This window comes from Pleurodeles waltl, chromosome 4_2 (assembly GCF_031143425.1).
Source record: "Pleurodeles waltl isolate 20211129_DDA chromosome 4_2, aPleWal1.hap1.20221129, whole genome shotgun sequence".
Classification (NCBI taxonomy): Eukaryota; Metazoa; Chordata; class Amphibia; order Caudata; family Salamandridae; genus Pleurodeles; species Pleurodeles waltl.
The window spans coordinates 889,677,386-889,695,739 of record NC_090443.1 but is presented as its reverse complement, the minus strand read 5'-3'; the positions used below and the strand labels follow the sequence as shown (position 1 = coordinate 889,695,739).

At 48.5% G+C, this 18,354-nt stretch overlaps 1 protein-coding gene across 1 annotated transcript in view; it reads right to left on the bottom strand.

The window, feature by feature from the left end:
- Positions 1-18,354, bottom strand: part of TXNDC12 (thioredoxin domain containing 12) — a 70,636-nt gene that overhangs the window by 1,115 nt on the left and 51,167 nt on the right. The window contains exons 5-7 of the mRNA XM_069232674.1: positions 16,729-16,798; positions 16,556-16,639; positions 1-531 (exon numbers count right to left, since the gene is read on the bottom strand). The exon at positions 1-531 is cut by the window's left edge and continues 1,115 nt beyond it. Of these exons, the coding sequence (XP_069088775.1) occupies positions 455-531; positions 16,556-16,639; positions 16,729-16,798 (231 nt within the window). The 3' untranslated portion in view covers positions 1-454. The remainder of the gene's footprint in view (positions 532-16,555; positions 16,640-16,728; positions 16,799-18,354) is intronic.

Genomic DNA, 18,354 nt, shown 5'->3' with positions numbered 1-18,354 from the left:
CTGCAGCGCCACTCTCAGCTAACAGGACAGAAGTGGACGCTGTATTGACAAGTAACTAAGTAGGTGGCACTCCCCCGTGGACGGCTGGGACTCAAGTATGGAGTGGCATGCTGGGAAGCCAGAGGTGTCAGTATAAAGAAAGTGGTCTGCTCCAGTAAACACCGAAGTCCATAAACAGTCAAAGTAAACACATTTTAAGAACAAGAAGTAACGATTTCATCTTGAAAGGAAGTGAATTAGTGTTGGATGCATTCTTGGCAGAAAAAGGTATTTCTGCTGTTTTTTTAAATGTGTTGAAGACAGCAGGTGCTACTCAGCCCTTTATCTCTCAATAATAAACGTCATGAATCCTTAGGAACCTCGCAATTCGGGGGTCATGTGCAAGAGGTGATGTCTTCAACACTTCTCCAGTTCGATAAGGGACAAAAAAAAAAAAAATGTAGTCGTAATGATACTATAACTCATCTTCAAGGTGCTTCCGGAAAGAGTCCCCCGTCAGCTTCTCCTGAGCTTCCTTCATGCTGTGAACAACTGTGAAATATACATTTAAAAATGTGTTAAAACAATACCGCATCTGCAACAGAGGATCAAAAACGTATTCATAAAATAAAGATATTACAGGCGTGCTGCCACTCCAGCAGACGGAGATGGAAATACTAAATAGAAGCACGTACAAGAGCACATTTCACGGACTACTGGCTGTCCCCGGTGTGAGGGGTCTGTAAGCCCTGCTATTATGGTTCACAAATGCTGAAACTGCAGCAATCCAGGGTAGGACCAAATGTGCAGCACAACTTCTGAACTGCAGGAAGATGCAGGCAGGCAATAATCAGGGGCCAGAGGGTGAGCACCGGTGGTCACTGACCGAGCAGGTTCATGTGCGTCTCAAGGTAGTAAACATGTTCTGAGGCACTGCAAGATCATTAAGAATGATTTGTAGGGTCGGGCTGTCCCCTCAAATGTTATTCTTATGTCACAGACTACCGCCGTGACTACAACTCTTGGGCTGATCTTTAAAGCTGGATGATACTTGAGCACAAAATCAGAGCCAATTACAGAAACCCTGAAACAAAAAAACGAAAACACAATTTCCTTCCGGCGTAATGAAGACTTTTCAATGACTGAGATTATCCAAGCTAGTAGGGTCCCCATTGGGAGACCTGATCACAAAGCGAGAATACTCAGTCGCAAATCCTTTCTCGCTGGTGACGTCATGCAGGGCACTCATGCCCTCTAAATTTCTTACTGAGCCACTTCAGCCCCACCACACATCGTGCTTGCTTGACAACAAGTGCAAGAAACCTCACACTTTCTCAATTTGGTATCAAAATCAAACCACGTAGAAAGCTCAAAGCGAATCCTGGGGCACCACAAGAGGAGCAGGGCAGCAGGAGGGTGGTGCGAGGTAACTTTTCTTTCTTTTTGTAAAAAAAATTGTTTCCTCCTTCACCCTCTGCACACCCCTCCCCCCCCCCACCCCACCCCTCCCCCCCCTTGGCATATGCGACTACCACCGCTTGCCTACAGGTATAGGACGAGCGGGCAAACTAGTATCTCGCGGGGCATAAACAGATACGCCCCGCCCCTCCCTCACGATTTTCACACCATCCTGGCGGGTGAGGGGTGTCCCGGTCGCACTAGCTGGGACGGCGGGGGACCATTTTGCTGCTGTTGATGCTAGCGCGCGCATATGGGAGCAGCACGGCTGTAATAGAGAAGTGTCATGCGTAGTTGGTTAGCAATGTATTTCTTTATTTAGATTTCCAGATAAAACAACTCATCCATCCAAGGAGAATCCTTCACTTTTGTACTATGGTTTATTCCCCCTATAACGTTTAACCGACATTGAGGTTGAAACGTACGGCCCACCCGTGGGATAAGGAGAGGCACCAGACGGCCTCTGGCCTGAAGAGAGGCCTGACTGGAGATAAAGCCTGACTGGAGATAAAGCCTGAATGACAACCATCACCGTCATTTGTCGACCTGGCCCATGCCCTGAATTAAATGCGACTGAGACGCCATGAATAGGCCTCTGTGTCACCCTACGCGCTTGCCCGCACATCATACGCACGCCCCGTCGCACAAACTCTGAACTGCGGCCTGTGATACTGTTTTCCTGGCGACAGCACCTCTCAGTATTGATTTGGGGCTCACTCTCCGACAGTGGATGTCAGAATCACCTGCGCCGCTGCTCCACCGCTGTGCCTTGACCTAGCTGCCTTGCCTACTGGGGCTGTCTTCAGGGAGTGTACACGGAGCGTGGCACTGGAACCTGCAACTGGACATCGGGCACCCCGGACTAACGCCCACTACTTCCCCCTGTCCTGTAACCCCACTCTAATACAGCGGACCACTGCATTGAGTTCATAACCAAGGGTGTGAAACACCACTGCGAGATGTCCGATACACTGCTGGCCCGCACACCAACGCCCTTTCTCTGGCTGCCCTGTTAGACATCTCAGCGCTGACCTGACATGACACCAAAACAGATACTTCTTCACCTGTTTATTGTACTGAAGCTGAGCATTTTGAGAGTCCTTATCACAAAACCTCGCGTCTGGGCGCTGCACGTGCTGCTGTGTAGTGCCATATTCCTTGACACAAGCAAGCGGGCACCCCCCCGCTGCACACTTGTTCCCCTACAACAACAAAACTGATTGAAACCAACATGGGTCGCTCACGCTCCGGCGCCACAGGTGGGTCCTCATGGCAATCTGCTGTTACTGAACCGATGTCTGACACACCAGACCCTTCGTCCCACACTAAAGGCCCCACTTCACTTGAAGACAAACTAGATATCGTACTAGCAGCTACTGAACAATCAAGAGGCTCTCTTGAAAGCAAAAATGACAGTCGCAGCGGACCTTACTGTTTTACATTGTGACCATCAGAAACTGGCAGACATGATGCTGAACAGACACTCGCCCTGCTGCACCCTCAGACTTAACTTACGGAAGCGTAAATACACCAACATACAGACTGGACATGTGTGCTGGAGGAGAGGGCAGAAGAGGCTGAAGGCCACTCCAGATAGAACAATGTCCGAGTTGTGGGCCTCCCAGTAAAAGCTGAAGGCCAAGATGCCGTGGCTGACATTGAACAATGGATTAGTGGCCTTGTTCCTCATTCGGCTCCTTCACCTTCTCTGTTGGGTAGGCACATCGGGTACTGGCCCGGAAGCCTCCACCGGATGCCAATCCTGAACCATTGACCTTTCGAGTGCTGCATTACCATGACCTGATCCTCACTGAAGCTCGCAAACTCACCAACCTTACCGTGGACAATGCCTGTCTAATGTTTTTCAAGTCTACATGTTGACAGTGCAGCGCCAGAGAGGTCAGTCAAGCATCGGTTACATGAACTTGACATAGTTCCCTACGAAACTTAAGATCCTAATGGGCGGAAAGTTCAAATTATTCACTGACTCCAAAGACACCTGGGACTGGATCAACACATCTGGGCCGCATAGCGCCACTCCTCACTACCTGTTGGCACATATCAAGTGCCTCAGAGACCAGACTGGCACCATAAGAGACGCTGCAGAGAGAAACACCCCTACGACTTTAGTACGCGCCCGATTTAGAGCAGGTGATTCAGGAGGGGCGATGCGCTGCCTATGGTCGCAACAATACAATTTAAACTGACATTGATAGACTCAGCTGGCTCTTTCAGCGAACACAGCTCTTCTGCCACCTGGTCCTCTAAGCCGACACTGTAGTACTGCCGGATGTGACGCCACAAACCACTGCCAAACATCTGAAGATCCCAGCTGCCTGATCCATCTTATTTATGGGCTTCCCCATGCCACCCGCGGCATGGCTCCGCTTTAATAACTTTTGTGCCACAGCCGATGATGATCCTCAGTTTGGACCCTGGAGGACTCTCCATTTCCTTCCCCTTTTTTCCCTCCATCCTTTGTCCCCCGTTCCCTCCTTTCCCTAGCCCCTTTGACACATTTACCTGATTTGCCTTAAAGGGACATACGTCGTTGTTGGGTTATTTATACTGTGGGTGCTATATTAGCTCCTGTAAGGTGTTAGTACTGCTATTTCTCGTTGAGGGGGTCTCACATGCCTGCACCCTGTAGGAAAGTACCATCTTGCCTAGCATGTTACCCCCATTTTTTTTTTTTACTGTATGTATGTTTGTTTGTTTTTGCCTATGTGTCACTGGGATCCTGCTAGCCAGGACCCCAGTGCTCATAAAGTATGCCCTGTATGTGGTTCCCTGTGTGGTTAATAACTATCACCGAGGCTCTGCTAACCAGAACCTCAGTGTTTATGCTCTCTCTGCTTTTAAAATTGTCACTGCAGGCTAGTGACTAATTTTACCAATTCTCATTGGCACACTGGAACACCCTTATAATTCCCTAGTATATGGTACCTAGGTACCCAGGGTATTGGGGGTCCAGGAGATCCCTATGGGCTGCAGCATTTCTTTTGCCACCCATAGGGAGCTCAGACAATTCTTACACAGGCCTGCCAGTGCAGCCTGAGTGAAATAACGTCCACGTTATTTCACAGCCATTTTCACTGCACTTAAGTAACTTATAAGTCACCTATATGTCTAACCCTCACCTGGTGAAGGTTAGGTGCAAAGTTACTAAGTGTGAGGGCACCCTGGCACTAGCCAAGGTGCCCCCACATCATTAAGGGTAATTTCCCCGAACTTTGTGAGTGCGGGGACACCATTACATGCGTGCACTACATATAGGTCAATACCTATATGTAGCGTCACAATGGTAACTCCGAACATGGCCATGTAACATGTCTAGGATCGTGGAATTGTCACCCCAATACCATCCTGGTATTGGGGGGACAATTCCATGCATCCCCGGGTCTCCAGCATAGAGCCCGGGTACTGCCAAACTAACTTTCCGGGGTCTCCACTGCAGCTACTGCTGCTGCCAACCCCTCAGACAAGTTTCTACCCCCCCCCCCCCCTGGTGCCTGGGCAGCCTGGTCCCAGGAAGGCAGAACAAAGGATTTCCTCTGAGAGAGGGTGTTACACCCTCTCCCTTTGGAAATAGGTGTGAAGGGCTGGGGAGCAGTAGCCTCCCCCCCCCCCCTATGGAAATGCTTTGATGGGCACAGATGGTGCCCTCTCTGCATAAGCCAGTCTACACTGGTTCAGGGATCCCCCTAGCCCTGCTCTGGCGCGAAACTGGACAAAGGAAAGGGGAGTGACCACTCCCCTGACCAGCACCTCCCAGGGGAGGTGCCCAGAGCTCCTCCAGTGTGTCCCAGACCTCTGCCATCTTGGATGTAGAGGTGTGAGCGCACAATGGACATCTGAGTGGCCAGTGCCAGCAGGTGACATCAGAGACCCCTCCTGATAGGTGCTTACCTTTCTCAGCAGCCAATCTTCCTCTGTGGGCTATTTAGGGTCTCTCCCATGGGCATCTCACCAGATATCGAATGCAAGAGTTCACCAGAGTTCCTCTGCATCTTCCTCTTCGACTTTTGCCAAGGATCAATCGCTGACTGCTCCAGGACGCCTGCATAACCGCAACAAAGTAGCAAGAAGACTACCAGCAACATTGTAGCGCCTCATCCTGCCGGCTTTCTCGACTGTTTCGTTGCGGTGCATGCTCCGAGGGCTGTCTGCCTTCACCCTGCACTGGAAGACAAGAAGAAATCTCCCGTGGGTCGACAGAATCTTCTCCCTGCTAACGCAGGCACCAAACTTCTGCATCACCGGTCCTCTGGGTCCCCTCTCATCCCGACGAGCGTGGTCCCTGGAACACAGGAGCTGGGTCCAAGTGTCTTTGAAAGTCCAGTGGCCCTTCTGTCCAAATTTGGTGGAGGTAAGTCCTTGCCTCCCCACGCCAGACAGTAATCCTGTGTACTGAGTGAACTGCAGCTGCTCGAGCTTCTGTGCACTTTTGCAGGACTTCCTTCATGCACAGCCTAGCCCAGCCCAGGTCCCCAGCACTCCGTCCTGCATTGCCCAACTCGCTGAGTTGGACTCGGACGTCGTGGGACCCTCTTTTGTGGCTCTGAGTCGACCACTGTCCTCAGATCTTCTAAGTGCCTGTTCAGGTACTTCTGTGGGGGCTCTGAGTTGCTGAGCGCCCCTCTGTCTCCTCCTCCAAGGGGCAACCTCCTGGTCCTTCCTGGGCCCTAGCAGCACCCAAAATCCTCAACCGCGACACTTGCAGCTAGCAAGGCTTGTTTGCGGTCTTTCTGCGTGGAAACAACTCTGCATCCTCCAGCACGCCATGGGACATCTTCTGACCAAAGGAGAAGTTCCTGGCACCTTCAGTTGTTGCAGAATCTTCGGCTTCTTCCACCCAGAGACAGCCCTTTTGCACCTTCATCCGGGGCTTAGTGGGCTCCTGCCCTCCCCCGGACACTTGTGTGACTCTTGGACTTGGTCCCCTTCCTTTACAGGTCCAGGAATCAGTCTTCAGTGTTTTGTAGTCAGTTGTTGTCCTTGCAGAATCCCCTAATTCGACTTTACTGTCTTTCTGGGGTAGTAGGGTAACTTTACTCCTACTTTTCAGGGTCTTGGGGTGGGGTATCTTGGACACCCTTAGTGTTTTCTTACAATCCCAATGACCCTCTACACACTACACTAGGCCTGGGGTCCATTCGTGGTTCGCATTCCACTTTTGGAGTATGTGGTTTGTGTTGCCCCTAAGCCTATTTCTCACTATTGCATTCTATTGAGTTCTACATGGTTTGCACTACTTTTCTAACTGTTACTTACCTGTTTTTGGTTTGTGTGTATATAATTTGTGTATATTAATTACCTCCTAAGGGAGTGTATCCTCTGAGATACTTTTGGCATATTGTCACTAAAATAAAGTACCTTTATTTTTAGTAACTCTGACTATTGTGTTTTCTTATGATATAGTGCTATATGATACAAGTGGTATGGTAGGAGCTTTGCATGTCCCCTAGTTCAGCCTAAGCTGCTCTGATGTAGCTACCTCTATCAGCCTAAGCTGCTAGAACACCTCTATTCTACTAATAAGAGATAACTGGACCTGGCACAAGGTGTAAGTACCACAAGGTACCTACTATAAGCCAGGCCAGCCTCCTACACACCCCACACATTGGCCTAACCTCATTGGTTAGTTTCCTCCCTCATGCATGTCCGGTTGTATGATTTGGACTGACACATGTTGCCGATCTGCCCCAATTGTGTTTGATGTACATAGTTCTTTATTTGTTCAGTTTCTGGTTCCTCGTCTGCACCCTCCAGACACATACTTTCCACAGCGACTGGCCAGTGTTCGCCCAGGCAAGGTCGTGCCTTTACACACAATCCCAGTTGGTGACATGACTGGTACCAACATTACCAACGTTATAACATGCAACATGCGAGGCATCATACACCTTCTTTAAGGTATGCAGTAAACTCCCACCTGCGCTGCTACAACACCCACATTGCTTATCTACAAGAATAACATTTAATTAGAACTGAAGCTGTCAAACTGCAGAAATGCTGGAGGCTGTTCTCCACTAACTTTACAACATATGTGAAGACAGTATTGACGTGGACCAGGGCTGGTGTTCTATTCCAAGCAGAAACCAAAGTGAACCCCCCAAGGCAGATATGTCTTCATTAAGGGCAGACTGGATGCTCGAAACATGGTGGAGCATTTGAGCTTCCAGTAGAGACCAAGCAGCATTCCTAGCTGCGCTGACTGATGTCCTATCAGCCTAGAGCGGGATATCCTTGCTCTTGAGTGGGGACAATACCCAGAGCATCTTGGACTGGCTTAGACATAGGCATTTGATTGGTATTTGCCATGCTCACAAAATTGCAACTAGGGTCTACGCCTATTCATGTACAACATGATTTATGCCTTCATATTGACTACTTATTTGGCTCCCGCAATATTTTCCCACATATCACAACACATTGATTATTTAGGACATGCAGATTCTGATCATAATCCCCAGCTATTACACTTTAATTGGGAAACCCAACCCTTACCCATTCCCGCACGTCATCTGCAGCCTACATCTTTAGGTGCCCCCCCACCCCCTTTTAGCACCGTCTTAGAGACAGCCACCACTGAGTATCGCAATGTCAACACTAACATTGCGTCATCCCGACCAACTGAGTGGGACACATTCAAGGTTGCGATAAGAGGACAGTGCATAGGCATCACCTGGATTATGAGTCGCCAATTAGATAGGGACATCACTTTATTAGAGCACTTCATTAGGAAGCTGGCCTGGTGTATGGTGAGTATCTATGGTGTTATCATCTTATACTTGGTCCAGGTATCCCCTATTAGTGAAGTGTAGCCAGTGTCTAGGAAGCAAGGGCTCTCTAGAGGTAGCTGTGGAAGAGCAGCCAAGGCTTATTTAGGAGACATGCAAAGTTTATGCAATACCACTACAGTCACACAGCACTTACACACATGAAAGAACCATACAGTGTTACAAAAATAAAAGGTACTTTATTATGGTAACACAAATACTAAAATACTGAGTAGGCAATACTCCAATAGGAGGTAAGTAAACACACTATTATATACACATTAGCAGTTAGTGATTAGCATATAAAGCATTAGCAAATAGTAAACCAATAGGAAATAGTGACGGCCCTAGGGAGAGACCAAACCATAAACTAAGTAAGTGGAATGTGAAAGGGAGTCCCCCACTCAAGGAAGTGGAACCAGTAGAGGGAATCAGTAGCGGGAATCTGGAGGAACTAGGAGCCCCAACAAGGTAAGTGTAGGAAGTTGGCTCTGTATATACTATTTCAAAGTAAGAAATAGTGTGCACAGAGTCCAAGGGTTCCCCTTAGAGGAAAGGTAGTGGCAAAAGTAGATAATTCTAATGCTCTATTTTGTGGTAGTGTGGTCGAGCAGTAGGCTTATCAGAGGGTAGTGTTAAGCATTTGTTGTACACACACAGGCAATAAATGAGGAACACAAACTCAAAGACTTACTCCAGGCCAAAAGGTTTTTATATTGAAAAATATATTTTCTTAGTTTTTTTTAAGAACCACAGGTTCGAGATTTACATTAAACACTTTAAATGTAAGGTACTTCACGTAGATACTTTAGGAACTTTGAATCAACACAATATCATGTACAGTCTTTGTAAAAAATGGCAATAAGCTATTTCAAAAGTGGACACAGTGCAAAAATCAACAGTTCCTGGGGGAGGTAAGTGAAGGTTAGTTTTGAAGGTAAGTAAAACACTTACAAGTCTCAAAGTTGGGGCATAGGTAGCCCACCGTTGGGGGTTCAAGGCAACCCCAAAGTTACCACACCAGCAGCTCAGGGCCGGTCAGGTGCAGAGGTGAAAGAGGTGCCCAAAACACATAGGCTTCTATGGGGAACAGGGGTGCCCCAGTTCCAGTCTGCCAGCAGGTAAGTACCTGCGTCCTCGGGGGGCAGACCAGGGGTGTTTTGTAGGGCACCGAGGGGGAAGGGGGGGGGGAGACACAAGAAGACACAGAAAGTACACCCTCAGCGGCACAGGGGGGCCGGGTGCAGTGTGCAAAGAGGCGTCGGGTTTTGTATAGAAAGTAATGGAGAGACCCTGGGGTCACTTCAACAATGCATGCAGGCACAGGGGGGGCTCCTTGGGGCAGCCATCACCTGGGCTAGGCAGAGGGTCGCTCTTGCACTGGAGTTCGGTTCCTTCAGGTCCTGGGGCCTGTGTGTGCAGTGTTGGTTCCAGGCGTCGGGTCCCTTGTTACAGGCAGTCGCGGTCAGGGGGAGCCTCTGGATTCTCTCTGCAGGCGTCGCTGTGGGGGCTCAGGGGGGTCGTCTCTGGTTACTCACGGGCTCGCAGTCGCTAGGGAGTCCTCCCTGAGGTGTTGGTTTTCTGCAGGTCGAGCCAGGGGGGTCGGGTGCAGAGGGTGAAGTCTCACGCTTCCGGCGGGAAACGTGAAGTCTTTGGAAGTTGCTGCTTTGTTGCCAAGAAGTAGCTGGTTGTGAACAGAACCCTGTTATAACTCATGGGAGTTTCTTGGTCCCCGGGTGCAGGGCAGTCCTCTGAGGCGTCAGAGGTCACTGATCCCTGTTGGATGCGTCGCTGTTGCAGTTTTCTTCAAAGTTCGGAGACAGGCCGGTAGGGCTGGGGCCAAGGCAGTTGTTGTCTCCGTCTTCTCTGCAGGGCATCAGGTCAGCAGTCCTCCTTCTTTGTTAAGGTTGCAGGAATCTTGTTTTCTAGGTTCTGGGGGGCCCCTAAATACTAGATTTAGGGGTGTGTTTAGGCCTGGGAGGTCAGTAGCCAATGACTACTATCCTGGAGGGCGGCTACACCCTCTTTGTGCCTCCTCCCTGTGGGGAAGGGGGCACATCACTAATCCTATTGGGGGAATCCTCCACTCTCAAGATGGGGGATTTCTAAAAGCAGGAGTCACCTCAGCTCAAGACACCTTAGGGGCTGTCCTGACTTAGTCATTTTCTCCCCACCAGCACACACAAGCTGTGAGGCAGTGTGCATGTGCTGAGTGAGGGGTCCCCAGGGTGGCATAAGACATGCTGCAGCCCTTAGAGACCTTCCCTGGCATCAGGGCCCTTGGTACCAGAGGTACCAGTTACAAGGGACTTACCTGAGTGCCAGGGTTGTGCCAATTGTGGAGACACAAAAGGTACAGTTTAGGGAAAGAACACTGGTGCTGGGGCCTGGTTAGCAGGGTCCCAGCACACTTTCAAATCATAACTTGGCATCAGCAAAGGCAAAAAGTCAGGGGGTAACCATGCCGAGGAGGCATTTCCTTACAGTAAGAACTAGGGTGCCCCCCGCGACCAGGAGACAAGAGGTAAGTACCTGTTTTTCCCCCCCAAACCCTCAGGAGAACTCTGCAAAAGGACTGTGAAAAACCCAGACAAGACTGCAAGGAACTAAAGGTGGATCCTGACAGAAGAGGACCTGCGAAAGAAGGAGACCAAGTCCAGTTCGAGTTGGAGTGTCTGACAGTGGCAGGAGCCACTACCAACCCTTCTGTGGATGCAGGACGAGGTCAACAGTGGATGAAGAAAGTCAGCAGTGCAGCACAGCAGTAGAAGAGGAGTTCCAGTAGTGATGCAAGTGATGTCCCACGTCGGCAGGTGTGATGCAGTCAGTGGTGCTGGAAAACCACCAACAAGCCTTGGCAAATGCAAGAGTCGGAGAAAATGGTTTTGCAAGGCTGAAGAGGACCAGTATGGCCCGGGGGACTCGACCGAAGGAGGGGAGCACAAGGTGACTCTCAGCAGCTGGGCGAATCACAAGAAGAGGAGGCATGCAGCCCCCCCCCCCCCCCCCCCCCCACAGGCAGCAGGCACAGGATTCGCAGTGAGACCCATTCAGCACACCTGAAGAGGAGTCCCACGTCGTTGGAGCAGCAGGCAGGAGAATGCTTTGCAGAGAAGAGTGTTGGAGGCTGGGGCTACAGGGAGTCTGAAGATCCCTTGGAGGAGGAGCAAACAAGCCTTGGTAGCTGCAAGAGTCCCAGTGCACAGGGGTACTGTCCTGCAAGAAGAGGCAAGGGATTACAGTCTCAAAAGTTGGACAGCTGGTAGACAGGACCAAGGGAACCATTCTAGACCGCCACATGTGATGCAGATTCCAACCAGCTCTTCAGGAGAGAAGATCCACGCAGCCGGTCGTCGTTGCAGTTGGTGCCTGCGGATGCAGGGGAGCGACTCCTTTACTCCAAGGAACTCTCCTTCTTACTTCTTGTACAGGCTGAAGACTCATCGCTCTCAGAGGATGCACAGCCAGGGAAATGTTGCAGTTGCTGGAAGGTACCGGAGAAACAGTGTTACAGAGCTCGGTTCCTACAGCTCAATTCTAACTGCCAGAGCCATACACCAGGGCGGTCCTCTTTCTCCTCTACTATTTTCATTAGATATTCGAGCCATTGGCGTTGGCTCTTAGTGCTTGTAGCCAGCCGTGGGGGATTCCGCTGGGAGATGGTCTGCACTCTGTGACTCTGTATGCTGAGGACCTCTGTTATACTTAAAGGACATTACTGTAATTCCAGATACAGTAGCTGTCACTTTCAATAGATTTGCGGCCTTATATGGAACTAAAGGTCAACTGGACCAAATTCTGTCTTTTCATTCCAACCCACTGTACCCAACCCAGCTTTCTGCCTAAATTATGTTTGTCTGTCTTGAAGGCCCACTGTGTTCCAATACCTGCGTTTGCATATTTACCACAAGTCTACAGACTTTTTTTTGAGGGCAACCTGACAAGAGCAGTGTCCTCGGTGTGGGATCAAGGGCCATTCTGGCAATCGTTCCTGCTCTCAGTGGCAGGTCACACCACCCTCAATAAAATGGTCATGCTACCGAGGTTGTTATATTATTTTGCTAACTTCCCCCTTTAGGTCCCAAGACCCTTTTTTTCTTCCCTTGAAAAGCTAATGCAGACTTTGATCTAGCACAACACCCGATGCCAGGTGGCCTTACAGAAGCTTTACTTACTCTCAGATAAGGGTGGGTTAGCAGAACCTAATTCTGAACAATACTATTTGACCTCCAATAGATGGGCCGCTGGCTAGCGGGCCTAAACATCACTGACACCACCTCCCTGGCCTGGGGACTACAAACCTGCTCCATTAAATTCACCCTTATACAATGACCTTGGTGCTCGGCCCTACACTCCTAGAGGTTGCCTAACGATGCTACAGGCGATGTCTCTATTACTAAAATCGGTCCTTCCGTATGCATTGGCACACCACACAGAGGTCCAGTTACAACACAGACTGAATTATCCCCCCCTCCCCCGGCAAGAGGCAGGGATACACATACTTGGTGACATTCACAGAGATGGCACCCTCATCCCATTGGAGACTTTGATAGATGAGGACAGGCCAAATCTTTCTCTATAGCTCATTGATTGGGATATAGTTAACTGGTAGGGTGATATGCAACATGAACACAGCATGCACTCACTATTCAATACTTAAATGTCATGGGTGTGGGAACACACTCAACACACTGGTTAATTGATTCAATGAGAACACACATGGCAACGCCACTCACCCCCTTGGGCCATCACTGAGACACAGACCAATGTCACCCATGGACGGGTACATAGTAGTCTCTGGTGCTGGAAAGCCCTGTACGAGTCCGAGAGAATGCTTGCTTCTGTCTCAACAATATTATATCCGTCACAGAGCCTACCTTACTGCAAAGAAAATCAATGGCTACTTTATGCGCACCAACACCGCCAGTCCCAGATGTAACCTTTCTGATGCCAACATACTGCACATGCTGTGGTCTTGTACATCATTACACCAATACTGGCACGGCATCACCTACCATCTGGCACAATGCGCACCGTGATGCATACCTGGGAAAAACGTATATTGGTGTTACACCGTTGTGACAAAAAACACAGAGCCATGATTGGTCTCTTGTCCTTGGTCATTTATTTTCCAAGCATCTACTCACAAGTAAATGTAAGTCCCCTAACCCACCCTACACTCACTGCTTGTGAACGCTCCGCAACAGCCTGGGCTCAGGTGGAAAGTGACACTCACACAGAGGACACACTCAAACTGCGCAAATATCTCTTGGCGGATTGTTGGGACACCATATTAGTGGACTTCAAAACTGCCACCCACCCACCCACTGGACGACATCCTCCTCCCCTGACACACCGTTATACTGGTGGTCACTGATCTTATCACATCACCCACTTGTGACACACATCCCCAACGACCCCGCACCACCCAATTATACCCTCATTATGGCTCATGGGTTACTGACATACCTTTTCATTGTGTGTGTTGGTTAAGTAAGGATGAGTTTGCAGTTTACCGTGGTTGAAAAAAATTGAATAACTGTTCCGAGTGATACTGAATTTATACTAGTACTACCCAGATGATACTACAATTACAAAGAAACTGAAATAGGTACTATGCATGGCCTATGTAAGAAGGTACCCTTATTTTGGCATGGTTACGCCCCCCCCCCCCACTTTTTGCCTGCTGTCAGTGTGTTTTGACTGTGTACACTGGGGTCCTGCTAACCAGAACCCCAGTGACTGTGCTCTCTCCATCTAAATTTAGCTGCCTAGGATTTTGCACACCCCACATATGGCATACTGGTACCCCCATGTAAGTCACTAGTATAAGGTTCTTGGGTACCCAGGGTACTGGGGCACCAGGGATTACCCATGGGATCAAGCATGTAATGTGACAACCATGGGAGCCCATGCAAAATTTGTTTGCAGTTCTGCGATTGCAGCCTGCGTGAAAAGGTTCCTGCACCCCTTCTCAACAGGTCACTGTATCAGGTCACTGCAAGTCACCTCTATGGTAGGCCCTCCTATCCCAGAGTGTAGGGTGTGGGTACCTATGTGTGAGGGCACCCTTGCATGAGCAGAGGTGCCTCTGCGAACTCCAGTTCCATTACACTGGACTTCATAAGTGCGGGAAGCCACTTTAACCGTGAACTGGACACAGGTCACTATCTGTGTCCAGCTACATAATGGTAACTCCGAACCTGGACATGTTTCTCATATTCGTCTTCTTCTTCTTATTATTATTATTATACCCTAATACTGTTGCCAGTATTGGATGTATGATCCCATGCACTCCAGGAGCTCCATAGAGGACCCCAGCAATGCTTCTACTAGTCTTCTGGGGTTTCCCGGGCAGCCAGTACTGCTGCCACCCCTCAGACAGGTTTCTGCCCTCCTCCTGCTTGACCAGTTCAGGCAGAGGAAGGCAGAATAAAAGATTTCCTTGGTAATAGGTGTTACATGGCTCGGAAGGGGTAGCTTCCCCAAGCCACCGGTATGCTTTAAAGGGCAGATTTGATGCCCTCCTTGCATAAACTGGTTTGCACCAGTCCAGGGACACCCAGTCCCTGCTCTCGCACGAAACTGGACTATGGAAAGGCAAGTGACCACTCCCCTGTCCATCACCTCCAGGTAGCCACTTAGTTCTGCCATCTTGAATCCAAGATGAGCAGAGGCCCCCGGGAGCATCTGAGTGGGCAGGACAGGCAGGTGACATCACAGCCCCCTCCTGATAGGTGGTCACCTTGCTAGGTGACAAATTCCCCTTCCAGGGCTATTTAGGCTCTCCCTCTTGGGTGGGTCCTCAGATTCAATGTGCAAAACTCCAGCAGGGCTCCTCTGCACTGGAACCGCAACTGGACTCCTCAGAAACCTACAATTTGCAGCTACAGCGACAACTCTGCTCTGCAACATTGTTGCAAGTCTTCAGCCTGCACCAAGAAACAAGAAGGCATCTCCCTTGGAGTGAAGGAGCCACTCCCTGCATCCACATGCACCAACTGCAATGACAACCAGCTGCGGGGATCCTGCATCACAGGTGGTAGTCTAGAGTGGTCCCTTTGGTCCACTCTACCAGCTGTCCAACTTGGGAGATGGTAAGCCCTTGCCTCTCCTTGCAGGACAGTACCTCTGTGCACTGCCACTCCTGCAGCTAACAAGGCCTGTTTGTTCCTCCTCCAAGGGATCTCCAGGCTCCGTGTAGCTCCGGTCCTGGTCCTGGTCCTGCATCCACAAAAGGGTGAGTAGTGGCCTCTGCCACAGCTGGACACGCCATCACGAACTGGACTTGGTCCCCTTCCTTTGAAGGTCCTCTTCGGTCAGGAACCACCTTTGGTTTCTTTTAGTTTTGTCTGGGTCTTGCACAATCCTCTTCGAAAGTCCTCCTGTTGGTTTGGGGAAAACCAGGTACTTACCTCTATTCTCTTGGTCGCTGGGGGTCACTCTGGTACTCACCTCTTGGGGTTCCTAGTTCCCCCAGCTCCCCTCTACGGATTCCACTTCCTTGGGTGGGGAGGGGGGTCTGTCTTACACATTCCACTTTTTTAGTATATGGTTTGGCCCTCCCTTAGGGCCCTCACCATTTGCCATTGTTTCTACCACTGCCTATAGTTTTCTATGCTATTTACTAATTTCTAATGTGTATATAATATTGTGTCTACTTACCTCCAGTTGGGGTATTGCCTATACAGTATTTTAGTATGTGTGTTACTATAATAAAGTACCTTTATTTTTGTAACCCTTTGTGGTTCTTTCATGTGTGTAAGTGCTGTGTGACTACAGTGGTATTGCATAAGCTTTGCATGTCTCCTAGACAAGTCTTGGATGCTCATCCACAGCTACCTCTAGAAAGCCCTGGTTTCCTAGACACTGGCTACACTTCGCTAATAGGGGATACCTGGACCTGGTATAAGGTGATAACACCATGGGTGCTCACCACACACCAGGCCAGCTTCCTACAGCCTCTATTTTGGTTAAATGATGTGTGTCCCACAAGCATGATCCTCCCCCCGGATTCTTTGTACTTATTTATTAGTTATTAGATGCATACTGACTTGTTTAGTCAGCCGCCCCTTAATGTGAACGGATAATACTATACTTTTTTTACTGAAATAACAAAATGTAAAAAAGAGAAGTTGTTTTTGTGTTAGCAGAGAATGCTTGCATGCAGTTTTGGTGATGAAAGATACCTTCTCAATCTTCTAGGGTAGAAACTATGCAAGATGTGCCAACTTCTACTTCATTTTGTTTAGAAGTTACAAAGAAAAGCCACCTATTACTCAGTAGTTAGACTCAGCACACAATCCCTATGGCATCCTCCTGCGGGTACTACAGACCTTGATCAGCACTGCTGTAGAAGTACTTGTAGTTCGGGTTCCCTTTGGTGTTGGTGATTTCCGGATGAATTATACCGCTGGGATCTGCAACATCAATGAAGACCCATTGAATGCCAATCCAATAAAATAAGGGAGACTTGTACGCGCTCATTTGTAGGGTGTGCTCTACTCACCCATAAAAAGGATTCTTGGTATATAGCCTCCATCAGGACTGAACCTCTCGTCCTTGGGCTCTTCTTCATCCTACGACCACAAGAAACATTGGTTCACAGCACTGAAATACTTAAGACAGAATAATCATTGATACTAAAGTACTTTAGACTCTGAAATAGCATGCATCATGCATATTCTGCACACCACAAACTGAATGGTGTCTTCCCACTTAAGTAGCAGCTGTGACCATCAACCTAGCTCAGTGGCTCACTTTCCATTCATCTGAAATAATGAAAGGGTGAATGGGCTCTTCTGGGAAAATCAATCCTGTGACCTACAGGCTACCAACAGATTTCTGCAACAGGCACTAAACCTAATGAACTTTTTTACAGTCTTGAACGTTTCTTGACTGTATTTTCCACGACTGCAGTGGGACTAAGATTAAAAGTACAGAAAAGGTAGTCTCATTTACAGATTGAACTCAGACTCAATATCTGCTTTGAGTCATTAAATAGTATATTTAAGCTAGCTGTTAGATGCACTGTTCAGGGTGGGGCTATACATCTATATCAATGAAACATTTAAAATTCAAACCAAAGCAGATTTTTTAAAATATTTTGTTTTAATTTACTTCATGTCACGTTTACAATTCAATTTACGTCAATCTAAAATCAAGAATGAATGCAATCTGGACTACATATGAACTTATTCAGTGAACTGGACTGTAAATATTTAGGACTGTTTGAAATCTAGATTATTTGTTTTTGATCATCTGATCTGAAGCAGCAATTTGTAATTGATCCCAATATCCAAAACGTCATTACATGGCAGCACCCCAAACATTTACAGTGGTAAATAGGGGCTTCTTGGCTTTATTCGATTAACAGATATTTGCAATTTTAGCGTGGTTACCTTGACTTCTACGGGTTTCTGGCTATACTATTAAAAAGGTCTGAATTTTCATTCTTTCTAGTAAACGTAATAGATTACGGGATGGTTCCTTCCGTGCCACCAATGTGAATATTTCATTGGAGCATTGGGTCCTACAACAGTAATCCACTTTCTGTTTGCTTTCCTACCAAAACCACTTTTAGCACACATTTTTCCATAATGTAGGTAGTGCTACTGACATTGCTGTTGCAATGTCATGTTCGTCAATCTTAGACTTTCTGGTGCATTATCACTCGAATGTTCAGTGCAAATATCAACCTTCATAATCTGGCGAGTGGCGGGCCCACCTAGGAGGTTGCCTCCCCACTGGCATCGTTATGGCATTCAGAGTGCTGGCCCATCATCTGAGCTTCTAAAATACATCAGCGCCTGAATATCCTCATGGGTGACAAGCATGGCTCTACAAATCCACCTTACATTACATTACAACCCCTTGAACTCCTCCTCGCCAAACTGCACAGAGCAGGCTTTCAGCCATTCGGTCCTTGCAGCACGGGTGATAATGGAACCCAAATAGTGTACACACCTGGACAGACATGTCACATGGGGCAATATTAGCAAATCACAGTTGCCTTACACCGTGCTCCACATAGGGGTGCTATACTACACTTGTCTTATTGCGACACAGCAAAACATTTATTTCTAACTCTCATTTTAGAAATGTTCACACATTGTTAGTTCTCTTGGTGTCCTAA